Source organism: Carcharhinus amblyrhynchos, chromosome 4 (genome assembly GCF_965287045.1).
Source record: "Carcharhinus amblyrhynchos chromosome 4, sCarAmb.v2.hapA, whole genome shotgun sequence".
Lineage (NCBI taxonomy): Eukaryota > Metazoa > Chordata > Chondrichthyes > Carcharhiniformes > Carcharhinidae > Carcharhinus > Carcharhinus amblyrhynchos.
In genome coordinates this window covers 36,609,220-36,627,004 of record NC_137327.1, presented here as the reverse complement: position 1 = coordinate 36,627,004, position 17,785 = coordinate 36,609,220, and the positions used below count along the sequence as shown (strand labels likewise).

The 17,785-nt window shown below is 39.7% G+C and overlaps 1 protein-coding gene across 2 annotated transcripts in view; it reads right to left on the bottom strand.

Annotated features, from left to right (window-relative positions):
• Positions 1-1,734: 1,734 nt before the first annotated feature.
• nkd1 (NKD inhibitor of WNT signaling pathway 1) overlaps positions 1,735-17,785 on the bottom strand; it is a 104,683-nt gene continuing 88,632 nt past the window's right edge. The window contains exons 6-9 of one of the 2 annotated variants that reach the window (XM_080186982.1): positions 13,427-13,574; positions 8,610-8,694; positions 8,121-8,242; positions 1,735-5,746 (exon numbers count right to left, since the gene is read on the bottom strand). In XM_080186982.1, the coding sequence (XP_080043108.1) occupies positions 5,157-5,746; positions 8,121-8,242; positions 8,610-8,694; positions 13,427-13,574 (945 nt within the window). In that variant the 3' untranslated portion in view covers positions 1,735-5,156. The remainder of the gene's footprint in view (positions 5,747-8,120; positions 8,243-8,609; positions 8,695-13,426; positions 13,575-17,785) is intronic. The other variant, XM_080186981.1, reaches the window with a different exon arrangement.

Genomic DNA, 17,785 nt, shown 5'->3' with positions numbered 1-17,785 from the left:
AATTACAAAGGGACACAAGTTCAAGATAAGGGGGGAAAGGTTCAGTAGAGATGTGTGGGGAAGGCTTTTTATACAGAGGTGATGGAGTCCTGGAATGCACTGCCAAGTGAGATGGTCGAGGGAAATACATCAGCGATTTTTAAAACTTATCTGGATAGATACATGAACAAATGGGAAATAAACACAAGCATTCCACCTAGATAGGACAACTTAGTGGGCCAAAGGGCCTGTTCCTGTGCTGTACTGTGCTTTGTTCTATACCATTTGTGTTGTGAATTTACCATATCTGCAAGATACAATTCGTTTGGTTCATATACAGTAAGACTGAATAACAAGTGAGTCCGTTGCACTCTCTATAAGACAATAGAAAGTTCCAGACAATGAGAAAGATCCTGTCATAGGCTGAACAGCCAGCCAAATTCATAACCTTCTTGCAAGATGGGTCCTACTTCACTCACTGATTAAAAATGTATAATCGCTTGTTGGTGGCCAAGTTGCAACATCAGGAATTTTCTCCAATGTCCATTAAAGGTCTGTTAAATACATACGCTGCCACTATTGGGGAATTGGTTTGGAGAATAGTGAAATTCATATCCTGGAAAATTTATTCCTACTAGAACAGGAACCTTCAGTCTCAGTATCCTCTCCAATCAGTTTTCCTAAAGTCACTGGCATTTACTAAAGATGTTCCTCAAAACAGCAGACAAAAGTAAACAAGAACAATTAAAAAGTTAATTATTTTTGTAGCAACAGTATTTGCTTTTATGCTGTAATGGCTTTTTTTTAAACAGTATCAAAATAATTTTCTCTCATGTTTAGTTATATTATCCTTGGTAATTATATGGTCACTCTTTAGTACTTAAATGAACCTGATAACTCAAGTTCTCAAGAGCTTTAACTGATTATAATTTATTTACAGATGCCAAACAGTGTATTACATTATTGCCATGTACAGTTTGTAAGTTATACTTTTGTAAATAATATCTCAACAATCATTTTTCTGCAATTCAGCACCTCTAATATTGTTTCTTTTCACTTATGACACAATTTCACATTTACCAATGATAATCTGTGCATTAACTAACCCTCACAAGTCAGTCAGTTGTAAAGACACAAAGCAATTGGCAGCTAGGGTTATAGTTGCTTGTGAGATTCCATATTTTCAGATCTTCAATTGGTGCGAGCGGTTGCACTCAAAAAAGCCAATTTGGAATAATAAGCACTTTGGTAATTAATTTCGTATCATTTGTACAAAGTTCAACTCTTTAAGGGTGGCACAGTGGTTAGCACTGCTGCTTCACAGCTCCAGGGACCTGGCTTCAGTTCCAGCCTTGGGTTATTGTCTGTGTGGAGTTTGCACATTCTCCCATTGTCTGAGTGGATTTCCTCCCACAGTCCAAAGATGTGCAGGTTAGGAGGCTTGGCTAAACTAAATTTTCCCTTAGTATCCCAAGACGTGTCAATCAGGGGGATTAGTGAGGTAAATGAGTGTGGAGTTACAGTGATAGAATGGGGTTGGGCCTTGGTAAGATGCTCTGTTGGAGAGTCGGTGCAGATCTAATGGGCTGAATGGCCTCCTTCTGTGATGTAGGGATTCGGTTCTATGATTCTTCTCAAAACATAGCAAATTTAAAGTAATTTTAAAAACGAATGCAATAAGTAATAACTAATAACCAGCATTCAAATTGTAATTCTACAAAATTGCTACAATGTTCTTAGTAACCTCAATTATTAGTCATTTCTTTTTAACTAACTTACAGTCCTTCCCTCCAAATATCCAACATTTTTTGCAAGATGAATAATGTAAACATTTTTGTGACTGTACATGCAATGTTTCTCATGGGACTGCATGAGGTTCCACAGAATTGCTAAAATAGCAGGCAGGCATATAGATCAGAAAATACTAGCTCCTGATGGCCCAGAGTGAAGTACTATTGAACACTGTCAAATAATTAGTCTCAGGGACACGGGTTTTGTTGATATATTTGACTAGTTTACCTTTAATGAAAAGGGGTTTCCGTTGGCACAGTTTACTATTAAATAAATAAAGCATTTAATCAAAACCATCTATATATACTATACAAAATACTGAAAGATATATTCAATTAAAGGGATACTGCAAAAAAAATTGCTTTCAGAAGGGAACATTATGAACTGTGTTACACAAGTAGTATTACAACCAAATGGTACAATATGTAGTCAATACAGATTTAAATACTGTTCTTTTACATGGCTGAAAGAAAACATTACTCACGTTGGGAATGTACACAAATGTGTAAGATATACTAGTGGTGGAAACAGGATTGCATTAGACTTGGTTTGTTAACACACGGTTACTAATAATTAAAACACTAAGACACAAAAAGCCAATATGCTTAGCAGACATGTGTCATTTTCAGTCCAATATATATTTTATAAATACTAAGTATACTTAGAAGGGAAAGACTGCTACACAAGCAGTGTTTATAACATCAAGATATGTCTAAGTCCATACAAATGAAAAAGTTCATGGCCTCCTTAATTCCTTAATAAATCTCAAAAGGATCCTTGAAACCTATTTAGAACGCTTTCTTCAAGGACGCAGTTGTAAATAAAACAGTACATTCTTAACATTTTCTTCTACGGTTCGTGTCTGGCGATTTCACTGCCCATGGGACTGTCCTTTCACGCCTATAAAAATCGGACGCGTTTTTCACAGATGTGAAGTGTAAAGCCCAATTCACACAGCAATTTACCTTCTGATACCTTTAGAATAATGTACTAACAGGGTAACATACATACACAACCTGTGTGTTACTCTGTATAATGCATGTGTAGTTTTATTTGAAAAGGGTGTCTGAAAAGACAACATTGTGGGGGATTTCCTGTCCTATAAGATGGAAGTGATTTAATAAATGTTTCTTTAATTTAATGAATGTTAAAATGGCGGCGCGGGCTCGTTGGGCCGGAGGGCCTGTTTCCTGTGCTTGTTCTTTGTTCTAAATGAAGGCATCAATGTTTGTGAGAATACATTCGATGCAATCCTTGCTCCCTTTCCGAATATCAGAGCATTGTATCATCTTTGGCCATTCCAGAATATTAATACAATCAACCAGCACAACAGGTATTGTGATTTCACTTGTGGTGGATGAGGGGACAGTGATATACAACTGATGCAAAGACTGTTGTGGCTGCAAGACCACTAGCATAGTTTCATTCATTATTCTGTTACCCCTTCTGAGGATGTGATCTTAGTGCATGTGTAAAGTTCAAATAGGCTAGAGTACTTTGCTTACAGAATGCATTGGGTCATGTGTTGTCCACTTCAAGATAAATGTTCTCACCATATAACTAGTATTGCCAGACAGGGATGTACCACGCAAGTAGAATAGATCACGAATTTTGGCCGTGAGTGGAATATTATTTATTTGTGAAAAGAAAGACACCGAAAAACTCCCATGAGATAACCTTAAATAGACAAACTCCTATAATCCAATCACGGTTGGAAATATATCATGTGATGCAACAATGGTCTGTCACATGATTGAAAAGCAGTGAGTTGTGAGCTTTTTTTAACTGCTTAGTACAAGAAATGTCATTCATCAGAACTGAGACAGTACAGTTCTAAAACATAAATGTAAACCAATCAGCAAGAGCAGTAGAAATTTGGTAAATTTTACTGAGCTAAAGGCTAATCCAAAATACTGATCAAATTTGTCTCTGGTAACACGTTTCCTATCTGAATACAACCACTGAATTTTATTACTGATCTTTTTCTGTGTTTTACTGTGACATATTTATTACTGTGTGAAAGGGGCTGAACATTTAATAGTCAGCAGCAGCATGTAGTATTTTAGAATTCCTCTGAAGGAGATGCTGGCCATAGAATAAATTAGATATCTCACTCATTCCAGGCCTTCTTCCATTTGTGCAAAAGACTCACCACAACTAACTCCCAATAGGATCCTGCATGTCACCATCATGGGTGAGGTATCTTCATTGATGAACTTCTGTGTTATTTCAATAAGATTTAGAGACACTATTTCAAACATGGAGTCAGTTGCACAAAGTCATGCCCATCTTCCCTGTGCACCATTTATGAAGAAGTCCATCACCGTCATTCCTTTCCGAAGAGACTCGTATTTTAAAAAAAAATCCTCCAAACCACAGTTTTAAAAGAAAATGCACCTGAGATACAATATATACTTGCCAACCTCTCTGAAAATGTGTGCAGAGCATTGCACCTTCTGTGTCACTCAGTCCCATGGCACAGAGTCAACTGGTACGGTGACCGAGTTTGTCCAGTTGGTGGGACAAGAGTGACAGAACTTGAGTGCTATAACATTGGGTTTAATTGCATACGTACACATTCTTAGACTTCACACTGTGCACATTTCTCAAATGCACACAAGTGATTACACCCAAGAACTTAAGATTGTAAGTATCTGATCTGCAGTACAGTACACTTAACTAGTGCAGAGAGTTCTGAAAATTACATGCACAGTTTTGCCTAATCAATTCACTCCACCTACGTATGCAGTCAGAATAAGGTTAACTGAGAGTTATGCCACTCTCTTGGATATTCCAAAAGAACTCAAATACGTGTTCAGTAACAAAACATTCAAATCAACAACTTTTCACTAGAAAGCACTGAATTCAAACAACCAAATAAACTATGAAACAAAAAAACGCACCGAGAATGGTACAAATCTTTCAGAACACTTAGCAGCGTTTCTTTCCTTTAGGCTTCCTCTCAAAAAGGTAGAAAAAAAATTGACTCCAGAAGGAAGAATTAAAACTACAGTATTCTAATGACTGTAGAGTTGGCAAATGTGTGAATCTTAATACAGAAAATAATTCAATTACAGAAACATAAATGATGACTCTGGACAACACAGAAAGGTTACAAGTATGCAGAACAGAAGAAAACCCCTGTGGCACATTTTATAGGTTAAAGAAAATAAAATCTGAATTAACACTAGAGGTAGCCAGCTGTTCAAAAGTCTTTTAGTTTCACTTCATGTCATTATTCACTGTCAAAGTAATGAACTTAGCATTCAATAATTAATATCAACAATACTGTATAGACCAAAGGTCACAAAATCCAGTCTGAAATCTCTCCTTCAAATTGGATAATGTGGTTTTAAGTTCTTAGAGAGTACCCTGGTCTTCTCTGCTCATGTCTGGTAGAAGTGATGATAGTGGTGATGATGTTCATGGTGGTGGTGATGTTCATGTCTCTGAACAATCCGACCAACGTGGCCTTCATACAGCACAAGAGATGGCAAATCCCTAACATGCTCTTGCTCAACTACTCTTGAAGGGGGCTGGAAGGCTTTATATACTTGATGGTTGTCCTTAGACCTTTGCTTGTGTTTCTTGTGACTCTGCTGATGCTGTTGACCAAGCTGCATGGGCAGATATGGAATATTTGGGCTGACTACCACAGGAGTGGAGGTCAGTGGCATATAGGGACTCTGTGAAGGTTTGCTCTTGCTGACCTTCCCAGCTGGGACTGAAGCCATCATATTTTTGCTCAGCGTTTTGGGTGATTTAACTAAGTGCTTGCTGGTGTCCTGATTGCGTAGTCTTTGTTGTAATTCAATCATCCTGGTGTATGAAGAATGATTAAGATGACTGTGTCCTGGATCCATAGTTTGAGATCTCCTGTGGTGACTGTGCATGATCTCAGGATCGTGGGAACGGGATCTGGCATGATAAGAAACCTTCACATGATTTTCCTTCCTAGAAGCTACTGGAGGTGAACCTGTAGAAAGAACAAAGAAAATTACAGCAAAGGAACAGGCCCTTCAGCCCTCCAAACCTACACCAACCATGTTGCTCGACTGAACTATAACCCTCTACCCTTCCAGGGACCATATCCCCCTATTCCCATCCTATTCATGTATTTGTCCAGACGCGCCTTAAAACTCACCATCATATCTGCTTCCACTACTTCCCCCGGCAGCAAGTTCCAGGCTCCCAGCACCTTCCACGTAAAAAAAACTTGCCTCAGACATCTCCTTTAAACCTTGCCTCACACACCTTAATGCTATGCCTCTTCCACCTGGGAAAAGGCTTCTGACTATCCACTCTGTCCATGCCCCTCATAATCTTGTAGCCTTCTATCAGGTCGCCCCTCAACCTCTGTCATTCCAGTGAGAACAAACCAAGTTTCTCCAACCTCTTCTCATAACTAATATCCTACATGCCAGGCAACATCCTGGTAAATTTTTTCTATACCCTCTCCAAAGCCTCCACATCCTTCTGGTAGTGTGGTGACCTGAATTATACACTATATTCCAAGTGCGGCCTAACTAAGGTTCTGTAAAGCTGCAACATGACTTGCAAATTTTAAACTCAATGCCCCGGCTGATGAAGGCAAACATGCCATATGTCTTCTTGACTACCTTCCTCACCTGCGTGGCTACTTTCAGTGACCAGTATACCTGAACACCCAGATCCCGCTGCCTATCAATACTCTTAAGGGTTCTGACATTTGCTGTATATTTCCTATTTTTTTTAAATCTTCCAAAATGCATTATCTCACATTTGTCTGGATTAAACTCCATCTGCCATCTCTCCACCCAAGTCTCCAACTGATCTATATCCTGCAGTATCCTCTGATAGTCCTCATTGCTATCCGCATATTCACCAACCTTTGTGTCATCTGCAAACTTAACTAATCAAATCAGTTACACTTTTTTCCAAATATATATTACAACCAGCAAAGGTCCCAGCACTGATCCCTGAGGAACGCCACTTGTCACAGCACTCCATTCAGAAACACATCCTTCCACTGCCACTGTCTGTCTTCTATGACCAAGCCAGTTCTGTATCCACCTTGCCAGCTTACCTCTGATTACACGTGATTTCACCTCTGCACCAACCTACCATGAGGGACCTTGTCAAAGGCCATGTACACAACATCCACTGCCTTACCCTCATCGATCATCTTTGTCACTTCCTCGAAAAATTTGATCAAGTTAGTGACACATGATCTCCCCTTCACAAAACCATGTTGCCTCTCACTGATACATCCACTTATTTCCAAGTGGGAGTAAATCCTGTCGTGAAGAATCCTCTCCAATAATTTCCCTACCACTGATGTAAGGCTTACCAGCCTGTAATTACCTGGATTATTCTTGCTACCCTTTTTAAACAAACAAACAACATTGGCTATTCTCCAATCCTCTGGGACCTCCCCTGTAGCCAGTGAGAATACAAAGTTTTCTTTCAACGCCCCAGCAATTTCCTCCCTTGCTTCTCTGTGTTTTGGGGTATATCCCATCAGGCCCTGAGGACTTGCCTACCTTAATGTTTCTCAAGGACCTCAATACCTCCTCCTTTTTGATCTCAATATGACTCAAACTATCTACACATCCTTCCCAGGTTCATCATCCACCAAGTCCTTCACTTTGGTGAATACTGACGCAAAGTATTCATTTAATACCTCACCCATTTCCTCTGGTTCTATGCATAGATTCTGTCCCCTGTCCTTGAGTTGGCCAACTCTTTCCCTGGCTAACCTCTTGTTCTTTATGTATGTATAAAAAGCTTTGGGATTTTCTTTAATCCTGCTGGCCAATGGTTTTTCATGACCCCTTTTAGCCTTCCTTACTCCTTGCTTAATTTTTTTGCTACTTTCCTGTGTGATAAAACATTTGCATTAGTCTATAAATTAAAGAGGGTTTTCACACTGCTAGGGCTGAAAACTTATGGTCTTAGATCTCAAAGGCCAAGGCCCTCATTTTATCTTGTTGTTTGCTCTACCTTTAGTGATTTTTGATGCAGCTTGTTCCAAATCTTCCAATTAATATTGATCAGGAATCATTCTGGCAGGTGTACAGAATAAAACAGCTAGGACCTCGAGAGGGAGCAGACCTTCACTGGAAATCAGCTAATGCACTGTCCTCACTACAATTACATTTACCTTCACATTGAAAGTAATCTTGAGTTTTTATCTCCTCTGCACTAATCAAAAGACCATTCACTCTTTGCATGACAACTGCTTCCTGAAATTGGCTCTGAAAATGCCTACGGAGTCATACCCCAAAAATGTTTAGAAGAAAGAAGAAGAAAGGAGACATTTAAGGGGAGGCAATTACCAGATTGTTCTGATCTAATATAGATCCTAGTACCTGGTCCAAATTTTGAGGTGTAGTTTTCTATCCCTGCCAAGTCAAGATAGTGGTTTCTCCTTTCTATATTCTCATCCACGCAGTGGCGATGGCAGTTATTCTGCTGGTCACTGTTCTGCCGTCTGAAAAAGAGCAAATTTTTGATGTTCACTCATTCCACAGAAGACATTCTACTTTTTTTCTGAAACATAAAATTACATCTCAATTTTTTGCATCAAATCAAAATATGGCATGAATAAGTTTGATATAAAATCCAACATACATATTTAAGCTAATCGAAGTAAACTGTGAAACACTGGTACACCTCAACTTTAACGTTGTCAGAATACTTCTATATCAAGCAATAGTATTGAATTTTGACATATTAGAAAAACATCCTAATTACATGATAATCACAGGGCACAGCAGAAATGCCAGTGACTTTAACAGCTTGAAAGGATCTCAGAAGATTGATTTTCTTTCAAAACAAATCTCAGGCCTGTTTCTTACCTAAGGGCAGCACGGATTTTCTTCTCCATGTGCTTTGACTCCTCCACACACTTATTTTCAGCTTTTTGCCATGAATTGTTAACATCTGAAATGGAGTAGGAAATTGAAGGCATTAGCTTGTTCGGTTCATAGCACAACATCTTTTCCTATTATCAAATATTTACACGCGTGAGAAGTCAAAACTAAAATCAGAAACACTGACTGGAGGGTGGAACAATGGCTTCTAGCTTAGGCCCTGAACTTGTACTAGTCATTTCACCCTCCATTTCAGCCTGATCACCTCCAATTCCCATGGCAGGTGAGACAGGAGAGTTGAGCTCCATCGCAATATGGAGGGAGTGCTACATTATTAGGGATGCCATCTTTCAAACCTCATCCGGTTGGCCACAAACAGATCAAGCAGTCATTCATTTCATTTGCAGCTGAACAGACCCTGCTGTGAGCAATTGGTTACTACATTTACTTACGCTTCTAAAGTAACCAGATGGATGTACAGTAATTCGAGATGTTCTGAAAATGTGATATGTTAGTATATAAATGAAAGTCTTCTTTAGTTTTCTCAACCCTTTACTCTGATACCATTTCACAATTATAGAAACTCGAACTGCAAGCAATACTTCACCTAAACAGTATAAAGCTGGGTAGCAGGAGTCTCACTTCTGTGGCCTTATATATTTTCTAGAGCTCTGTATACATTTAGTTAGCATTGCAACTGTTGCCATGCATTGCTTAACAGTTTCAATGTTTGGCCACATCATACATTTCTTCACCTTGTATTTTTCATTTTATGAATTGCTTTCTATAAGCTATTCAATCTCAGATCCACATTACAACATTCATTTTTATCCCATTTTGACTGCAAGGTTCTTAAAAAAACCTCCTTTCCAAAAATCTAGATATTAAAACATCCATTACATTGCATCGTATTGTACACTCATTTGAATCAATTCAGTTGTCTTCAAAGGATTTTTTAATACGTTTGTTCATAATCCAGTGTTCACAGGTTTGGGACCATTGCCTTTAGTTATTAAGTATATTTAAATTGCTTCCTTTATAATAGACTCCAGTGCTTTTCCTACCATGCTGATAAGCCTATAAATCCAGGGGTTAGATTTTTGACTTTTTTTCCAAAACTGGAACACAAGGTATTTTTTGATCATTTGGTATTACCATTGCACTAATGAGCTTCAGAAAAATAAATCAACCACAACTGGCCTTCCTTCCAATCTCATTTCCTCAAGTACTTTTGGATGCATTCCATCTGGGCCTGTTCTTTTGCAAATAATCAAGGGCTCTGTGTTTTCTTTAAAAAATGACCACTTTGCTCACAATCTCTCGATTTTCCTCGACAAATTCAAATACATGAGCTCTTTTCAATCACTAGAAAGGAAATTCTATTCTGAAAAGAGCAAAAAAATGAATTAACTTTCTTGTAAAGCACTTTATGTTATTCACTATTTTCTGTAAGGCACTTCGACTGTACTGTGCTTATTTTACAAGCGCTAAGAAAGAAAGCTGACATCTCTTTATCAGCATCAATTAAAAGCCCTTTTTCAATCTTAAGTTCTGAATTATGGATAAGAAATTGGGCTCACGAGCACCCCTTTTTGGGTGCTTTAGCAGCAAAGGAGCCCTAAAGTAGCATTTGCCATGTGTGCGCAAGTGTGGGGAGAATCGTGCCCCATGCCACATCGCTGATGGCATTCGCACACATTTGTCAAAAAAGTGTGCAGAGAGATCATGACACCAATTAGTGCATAACATAGAGTTACATAGAAAATAGGAGAGGAGGAGGCCATTTGGCCCTTTGAGCCTGCTTCACCATTCATTACAATCATGGCAAATACGTGAATAGGATAGGAATGGAAGGATACGACTCCATAAGTGCACATGGTTTTAGTTTAGGCAGGCATTATGATCGGCGCAGGCCTGGAGGGCTGAAGGGCCTGTTTCTTTGCTGTACTTTTCTTTGTATAACATTAATTTGATGTTAATGGTGCCATACTGGAGCTCAATACCCCAGTTAGCTCCCTCGCCTGACACAGCCAAGCACACATCCAACATAAAGTACTGCTCACCAATGCTATGTAAAGGATCAACAAATTATAATTAAGTTGGGGCTGATTTCCTCTAACTGCTGCTGTGACTCTACAAGTATTTGGTGCTTTTCATAGCTGTTTAAAAGTCTAGAGGGACTGGTGTGGTAGGTGCTGAAGGATCTTTGCTGATTTCAAGATGTTTGTACAAAATAGTTACTCCCAGGCATGGCTGTACTAGCAGGTGTTCCAACTGAAATAAAACACGACTTGCAGAATGAACAGGGGCCGTGCAGAGCACGACAACCTGCTGGAATAAGGAGGGGGGTGGGGAGAAAAGTTTTTAGCAGTGGCCATATCTGTCCAGGGATTTCAGGAATAAATTCCCTTACCTGAACAAGGAACAAAGTGAGGGACGTTTTCACTTTAGTAAGTAATGATATCAGATTCAATCAGATGGAATCACAACTGCAATCTCAGAGCAGGACAAGGACCGCATTGCCAGTGGCTGTGAAAGTGATTGTGGCAATAAATCTTGATGGCTCTGGCCTCTAGCAGGCTGGACCTGAAGGCATTGACAAAAGCTTTTCATCCATTTTAAGAGACTCCCTATTCAAAGAAAGCTAACCAATGGTCCCTGCAAGCTGCGCAACAAATCTTCAGCAAAGGAAAATAAAGCAATGAATGAATCACCCACATATTCCAAAAAGAAATTAGAGGGCAGATTGGAGCCAACTACTTCACTCTCTCTCACTTGCCAGAGACAAGCAAAGGGAGGCAAGCATGTAGCATCACTACGGTTGTAGGTTTCCCATGGATTAAGGTGCCATCCACTACATGCATACTATTTTGCAGGTGCCATGTCTTCAGTCTGTCTTGTACTGGAACCAAACTAGATTTCACTCGCTCAGCATCCAGCTGGCGAGTGACCATAAAATGAATCATGCAAGTCAATGTGCATTATCCCAGCTATTCATTCTGTGGCTGTTGACTGTGCCAGCTGCATTCGTGCCACCATAGCTGGTTAAAATGTCACTAGGTAACAAGGACTGCCTGTTGATGACCTGGCTCATGATTCTATCGAGCAACCCACGCAGATGTCTCAGTCTGCAAACAATAAAAGCCATACTGCCACACAAAATGTTAGAGAGTAGATCACTGGTGTGCTGAAACAACACTTATGCTGCCAGGTTTGCCTTGGTGGAGCATTATAGCCTGATAGTAAGGAGCTGACATTCACAGGGCTCTGGTTTATGTTACACAACCACAGCATCATGAAGGGACAACCCTTGCCACCAGCCACACGGTAAGCAGCTGGGAAACAGGAGCACAAGGAGGAGGAACAGGGAACTCAAGCGGCTCGCTTCTGCCCAGACTTATCTGTGAAGATCTCATCCAAGTGTGACACTCGTAGCCACAATTAACTATTCATTTCCTTGTTCTGCAAGAGAATGAGTCAGAAAGTGTTGTTAAACCTGCACAGTGATGCAGCTGTTACCTTTAAATAGCTGACAATATGAGGAAGCTGTGAGATGGGTGTGAGCTTTGCAGCAGTGTTAAGTATGTAAGGGTGAGTTGAAGCAGTGGAATGTCAGGTATGAATCCTAACTGATATGGATTGTTGGTGCTTTGAGCAGTATCTGAGGCTAAGGATATGGCAGTTGAAAATGCATCATTGACCCTGACCACTTGTTTGAGGCCACTGGGCCTCTTGCACTACTGCATTCTGGTCCTCAGTAATTGACTCCTGGCAATGACCACCACAGTTATCTGGTGCCACAGCCTTCTGAGAGTGTCTGAAAGGACCTCCCCAACTACAACCCACCACAACCACTTTCCATGGACATTTCATCTATATTCCATCTCCTCCACCAAGGCTCTCAGTGCAACTTTCAAGAACCTTGGAGCCCCTTTCTCTTTTAGCTGTTCTATCCTTCACAGTTTTGCCAGTTCAGATTCATTTCTTGCATGACTACCAACATCTGCTGCAGCCACAATGCAACTCCCCTTTAAGTGGTATAGGTCAACTTTAAGTGACACTGGTGTGATAACCCCTATGAATTGCATGTGGAATCAATGATTGACCTCCCTGTAGGACGCGTTGAATAGGAACTCCCTGGATATTGGTAATTAACTAACCAGGTGGAGCTTGTATACCGAGCCCTGTATCAAGCAGGCCCCTGAGTGGTTCCAACATTCCACTGTCCTGGTTGGGACCTGTTGTGTTCATCACAGGCTTGTGGTTTTTACTTTATTTTATTTGGTGCAATAAAGCACTGTTTACAGCTGACTGGAGTTATTACAACTGGGAACTTATGGTTTTGGGATCCCTGCTGATGTGTCCAGACAATGAATAGTGCTGTTAATGCTGGCTGCATGCAACCTCATCCAATTGAGCAAACAGCAGAAGTTTGGCATACTACAAGCATCGTACTGAGTTAATTGCAAATAGTGATTCCCACACCCATTTTTGGGGCACATCCAATTTAACGCCCTATCTTTTAGCCACTTAATTTAGTCACATACATTTGTCAATCTTCCAATTTGAAGGCTTAAATCAAGCTTTATAGGAGGAGAAATTTCAGAATCTCCATTTTTGAATGCCCCTCCCTCCATCTGAATTTTTAAGAAGATTCTGTATATCTGGCCAGTTAAAAATGTGATCTTTACAAAGTTCTGTCTAGTTAAGGTAACTGTACAGAGAGAACCAGGAACTCCTATTGCACAAACTTTCATTTTCAAATGCACGCTAATAGGCTGGTACAGAAATCTTTCTCTTACCAATTTGGCCTGTGTGATTGCCTTTCTTTTTTTGGCTGGCATCAGGTGTCACCGTTAGCTTCACACGCAATGTTTTGCTGGTACTCGGTGAGTGGTTCACAGATGCATCTACCACCTCATAGATGGTGTGCAGAAGACTAGTGATATCCTGTAAAAGTATTAAAACAAAAGTGGTGTAGTAATCTATCAACAAAGAGGCTGCCCAAAGTGTAGATATTTTTATAAACTGAGTTCTGGAGTCTTGTGTTTTTATGACTCTCTGAACAACACATTTATAAATGTTAAAACACACAAGGAAAACTGAGGAATTATGCTCACTGCACTTTTGCAGACAGTTGAGAAAAATGTTGACTTAAATACTGTGAAACCCAGTAAAACAACATGATAGGATGACTTCCATCTCAGAATTGTGTCAATTAGTCTCAAAATATTGGAGTCTATATCTTCCCAAATTGAATTAAATTAAAGCAAAACTTTTTTACTGCTGACTGCCATAAGAACCCTTTTCTCCAGCCAAGGTAAAAGATCTGCAAGTAAATATTCATTTAAGTGATCAAAAATAAGGAGATTAGCAGTGCGGTGCTGACAACGCTACAAAGTGTAGTTACTAATAGTAGGTGTCAGAGGCTCATGCAAAGCAATGAGTGCTCTTTGATCCATATGAATGTCTACTATGCCATCACTGTACCTTAGCACAGTACTCTGCAAACAACCCACTGGCCATCAAAATTATCGAAAAGAAAGGTTAAATTTCAGAAAGTTTTTTTTAAAATGCAGATAATATCACGACTGTACTGCTGGAACTATTCCTCCACACCTCATTAATATCCTATTATCCCAAAACTTGAGAAAAGCCAGATTCATGTTTAGTCATAGCACAGTGGCACAAAGGTTAGCACTGCTGTCTCACAGCGATCTGGCTTCGATTCCCAGATTGGGTGACTGTACACAATCTGCACATGTCTGCGTGGCTTTCCTCCAGGTGCTCCAGTTTCCTCCCACAGTCCAAAAGATGTGCTGGTTAGGTGCATTGACCATGCTAAATTCTCCCTCAGTGTACCCGAACAGGTACCAGTGGCGACTTGGGAATTTTCACAGTAATTTCATTGCAGTGTTAGCGTAAGCTACTTGTGACAATAAATAAACTTAACTTTCTACCTACGAAATGGGGTGAGGCTCTCAGATGTACAACAGCTTTAGTGCACAATATCAGTTTTAGATGTGTCAGAGATACAAACGCAAGGCTTCCTCTGCTTTTATTTTATTTTCATTTGCAAGCTTTTTAGACTGTACTACAAATTACACCAAAGTCAGATGCAAACCGCCAGGCAATTTTTGCAAGCAGAAGATTTAAATCATTTTTAAGAAACACAGCTGTAAAACTTTGTGGATCAAACAGATTAGATTTAATAATTCTGATTTCCAGTCTTTAACCAAGGTCCCTGTGAAGGTAATTACAGCAAAACTAATGGTTCTCAAAAGACCACGAGAACAAAATCAGTTAGACTTTCAAAAGCCTCTGAAATAAAGAGTAGCAATGACGGAGATTACCTGGTAAATCCACAAAGCCGGGTAATTTATCTTCCACTATACACAAGGCATTGTAAAATATTTTTAATTGGGACTTGGTAAAATTAGTCTGTATCAAGATTTAATTTGTAAATATATTCCACATGGATACTGTTTGCTAATTATTCTTCCAGGAGATTAATCTTTAGTGTTCCTCTTGTAACCCAGTTTAGTAAATGAAAATTGTTTAATACGAAATCATTAATTGGGATAAGTCTGATTAATCAGGTGGTTTTGCAAATATAAAGTTAATTGTTTTAAATGGAAAGGAAGTGTGTAACAAAACTTAATTCTCTATTCAAAAACAAAATACTTCAGATGCTACAAATATGAAATAGTAAAGGAAATGCTGAGCACATTGAGGCAGCAGCTGTGAAGAGGGGCAGCAGTTAACCTTTCAGATTGAGGGTCTTTTATCATAGTTGGAAACAGTTAGGGATGTAACAGAGACAGGAATAGGGAGTTGGGTACTGGGGAGGTAGGAAGAACAAATGCAAAGATTTGTGATAGGGTAGTAGTGATAGGTTAGTAGACAAGAGAGATTAAGGTTGGCTTTTCCCCACATTGTGAAGAACAGGGTGGGAGGCAGGGATGCAGGGAAAATAGGGATTTCTGCAGTGGGATGGTTCCCCAACAAATCTGCACCTCTGAGGAAGTTTCCTACGGACGAGTACGGAAGAGGATCAGCTGCCGGCATGACAGGGATGACTGAAATTCCTTTAGGAGCAATTTTTTCAGCCTCCTTAATAAGTTATCACTGTAAGTGTGAACATACGAATTAGGAACTGGAGTACGCCACTCAGCCCCTCGAGCCTGCTCCATTCAATAAGATCATGGCTGACCTGACTGTAACTTCAACCTCACATTCCTGTCTACCCTGATAACCTTTTACCCCCTTGTCAATCAAAAATCTATCTCGTCCTGTCTTAACAATGTTCAAAGACTCTGCTTCCACTGCCTTTTGAAGGAGTTCCAGAGTCTCATAATCCTCAGAGAAAACATTTCTCCTCATCTCAGTGTTAAATGAGCGATTTATTTTTGAACAGTGACCCAGAGTTTTAGACTCTTTAAGAAGAGGAAACATCCTCTCCACATCCAACCTGTCAATATCCATCAGGATCTTAAAGATTTCAAACAAGTCATCTCTTAACTCTTGTGTATCCAAACCTAATCCCTCCAACCTTTCCTCACAAGAAAACTCGCGCATTCCTGCTACTAGTTTAATAAACCTTTTAACTGCTTCTAACACATTTATATATTTCCTTAAATAAGGAAACCAAAACTGTACATAATATTCCAGATAGAGTCTCACCAATGTCCTGTATAACTGAAACATAGCCTCACTACTTTCTGTAATCAATTCCCCTCATAATGAAAAATGACATTCTATGAGCATTTCTAATTACTTATTGTACACCTGTATAGAAGCTTTTTGTGATTAATGCGCTAGGACGCCCAGATCCATCTGCACCTCAGAGCTCTGAAATCTCTCACTATTTAGATAATAAGCTTTTTTATTCTTCCTGATAAAATGGATAATTTCACATCTGTCCACATTTATTCCATTTGCCAGCGTTTTGTCAATTCACTATCCACGTCCCTTCCTCCTTACGTCCCCTTCACAATTTACTTTCCTACCATCTTGTAGATACCAGAAACCAACCAGCAGAGTGAGCTTGCTGCTACCACGCTTCCAAGTCAATACAGCTAGTTTCCTCATGGGTTATCATAGCTGGAGACTATGTAGGAAAATAAATTGTGAAGGGGACGTAAGGAGGAAGGGACGTGGATAGTGAATTGACAAAACTCTGGCAAATGGAATAAATATGGACAGATATGAAATTATCCATTTTATCAGGAAGAATAAAAAAGAAGCTTATTATCTAAATAGTGAGAGATTTCAGAGCTCTGAGGTGCAGATGGATCTGGCTGTCCTAGCACATTAATCACAAAAAGCTTCTATACAGGTACATGTCCCACTGATGGAGCTTGGTCATGAAAGAACACAATCACAGCCAATCTCAGTCCAGCGGAGGTGCTCCTTGTCCATCTGGGTGGATTTGCCAACCTCAGTCTTGTTGATTTCTGATTGGGCCCGCAGCATTGAGAGACAACCCGCTGCCTTTAAATGGATGGCACGATCAATGGCAGTCAACAAGGTGGTCACTTCCCTGAAGATTACAGAGCCAGTCTTGCTATTGGCAATTGTGGGCTCAGGACATCCATATGATCCTGACAGTGGGATCCTAAAGCCTGCGGTAAAATTCAGGCCACTGTGCCAGAAGTGCTGATGGTGCAAGACAAATGGAGATAGATGTTAATGGGGCAAGTAAGCAAACTATTTGTGGGTCTAGTGGAGGTGATAATGTTAAGTTTTTAATGTTAAATTCTAACAAAAGATCCCCAGTTCTAAAAAAATTACTGTTTCTCACACCACAGATACTCCCTGCCATGCATTTACAGTATTTTCTGTTTTTAATCTTTTATTTTCCATGTTTGGCAAACACCATGATGACATAATGAAGATCTTTGTGAATAAATTGCAATGCAAACCAAAATGACACAGTAGTGCCAAGCTTATCCAAGTGATCAACAACTTAAATAAAGTTTATTTATTAGCGTCACAAGTAGGTTTACGTTAACACTGCAATGAAGTTACTGTGAAAATCCCAGAGTCGCCACACTCAGGGGGCCTGTTCGGGTACACTGAGGAAGAATTTAGCATGGCCAATGCACCTAACCAGCATGTCTTTGGACTGCGGGATCAAATTGAAGTACCCAAAGGAAACC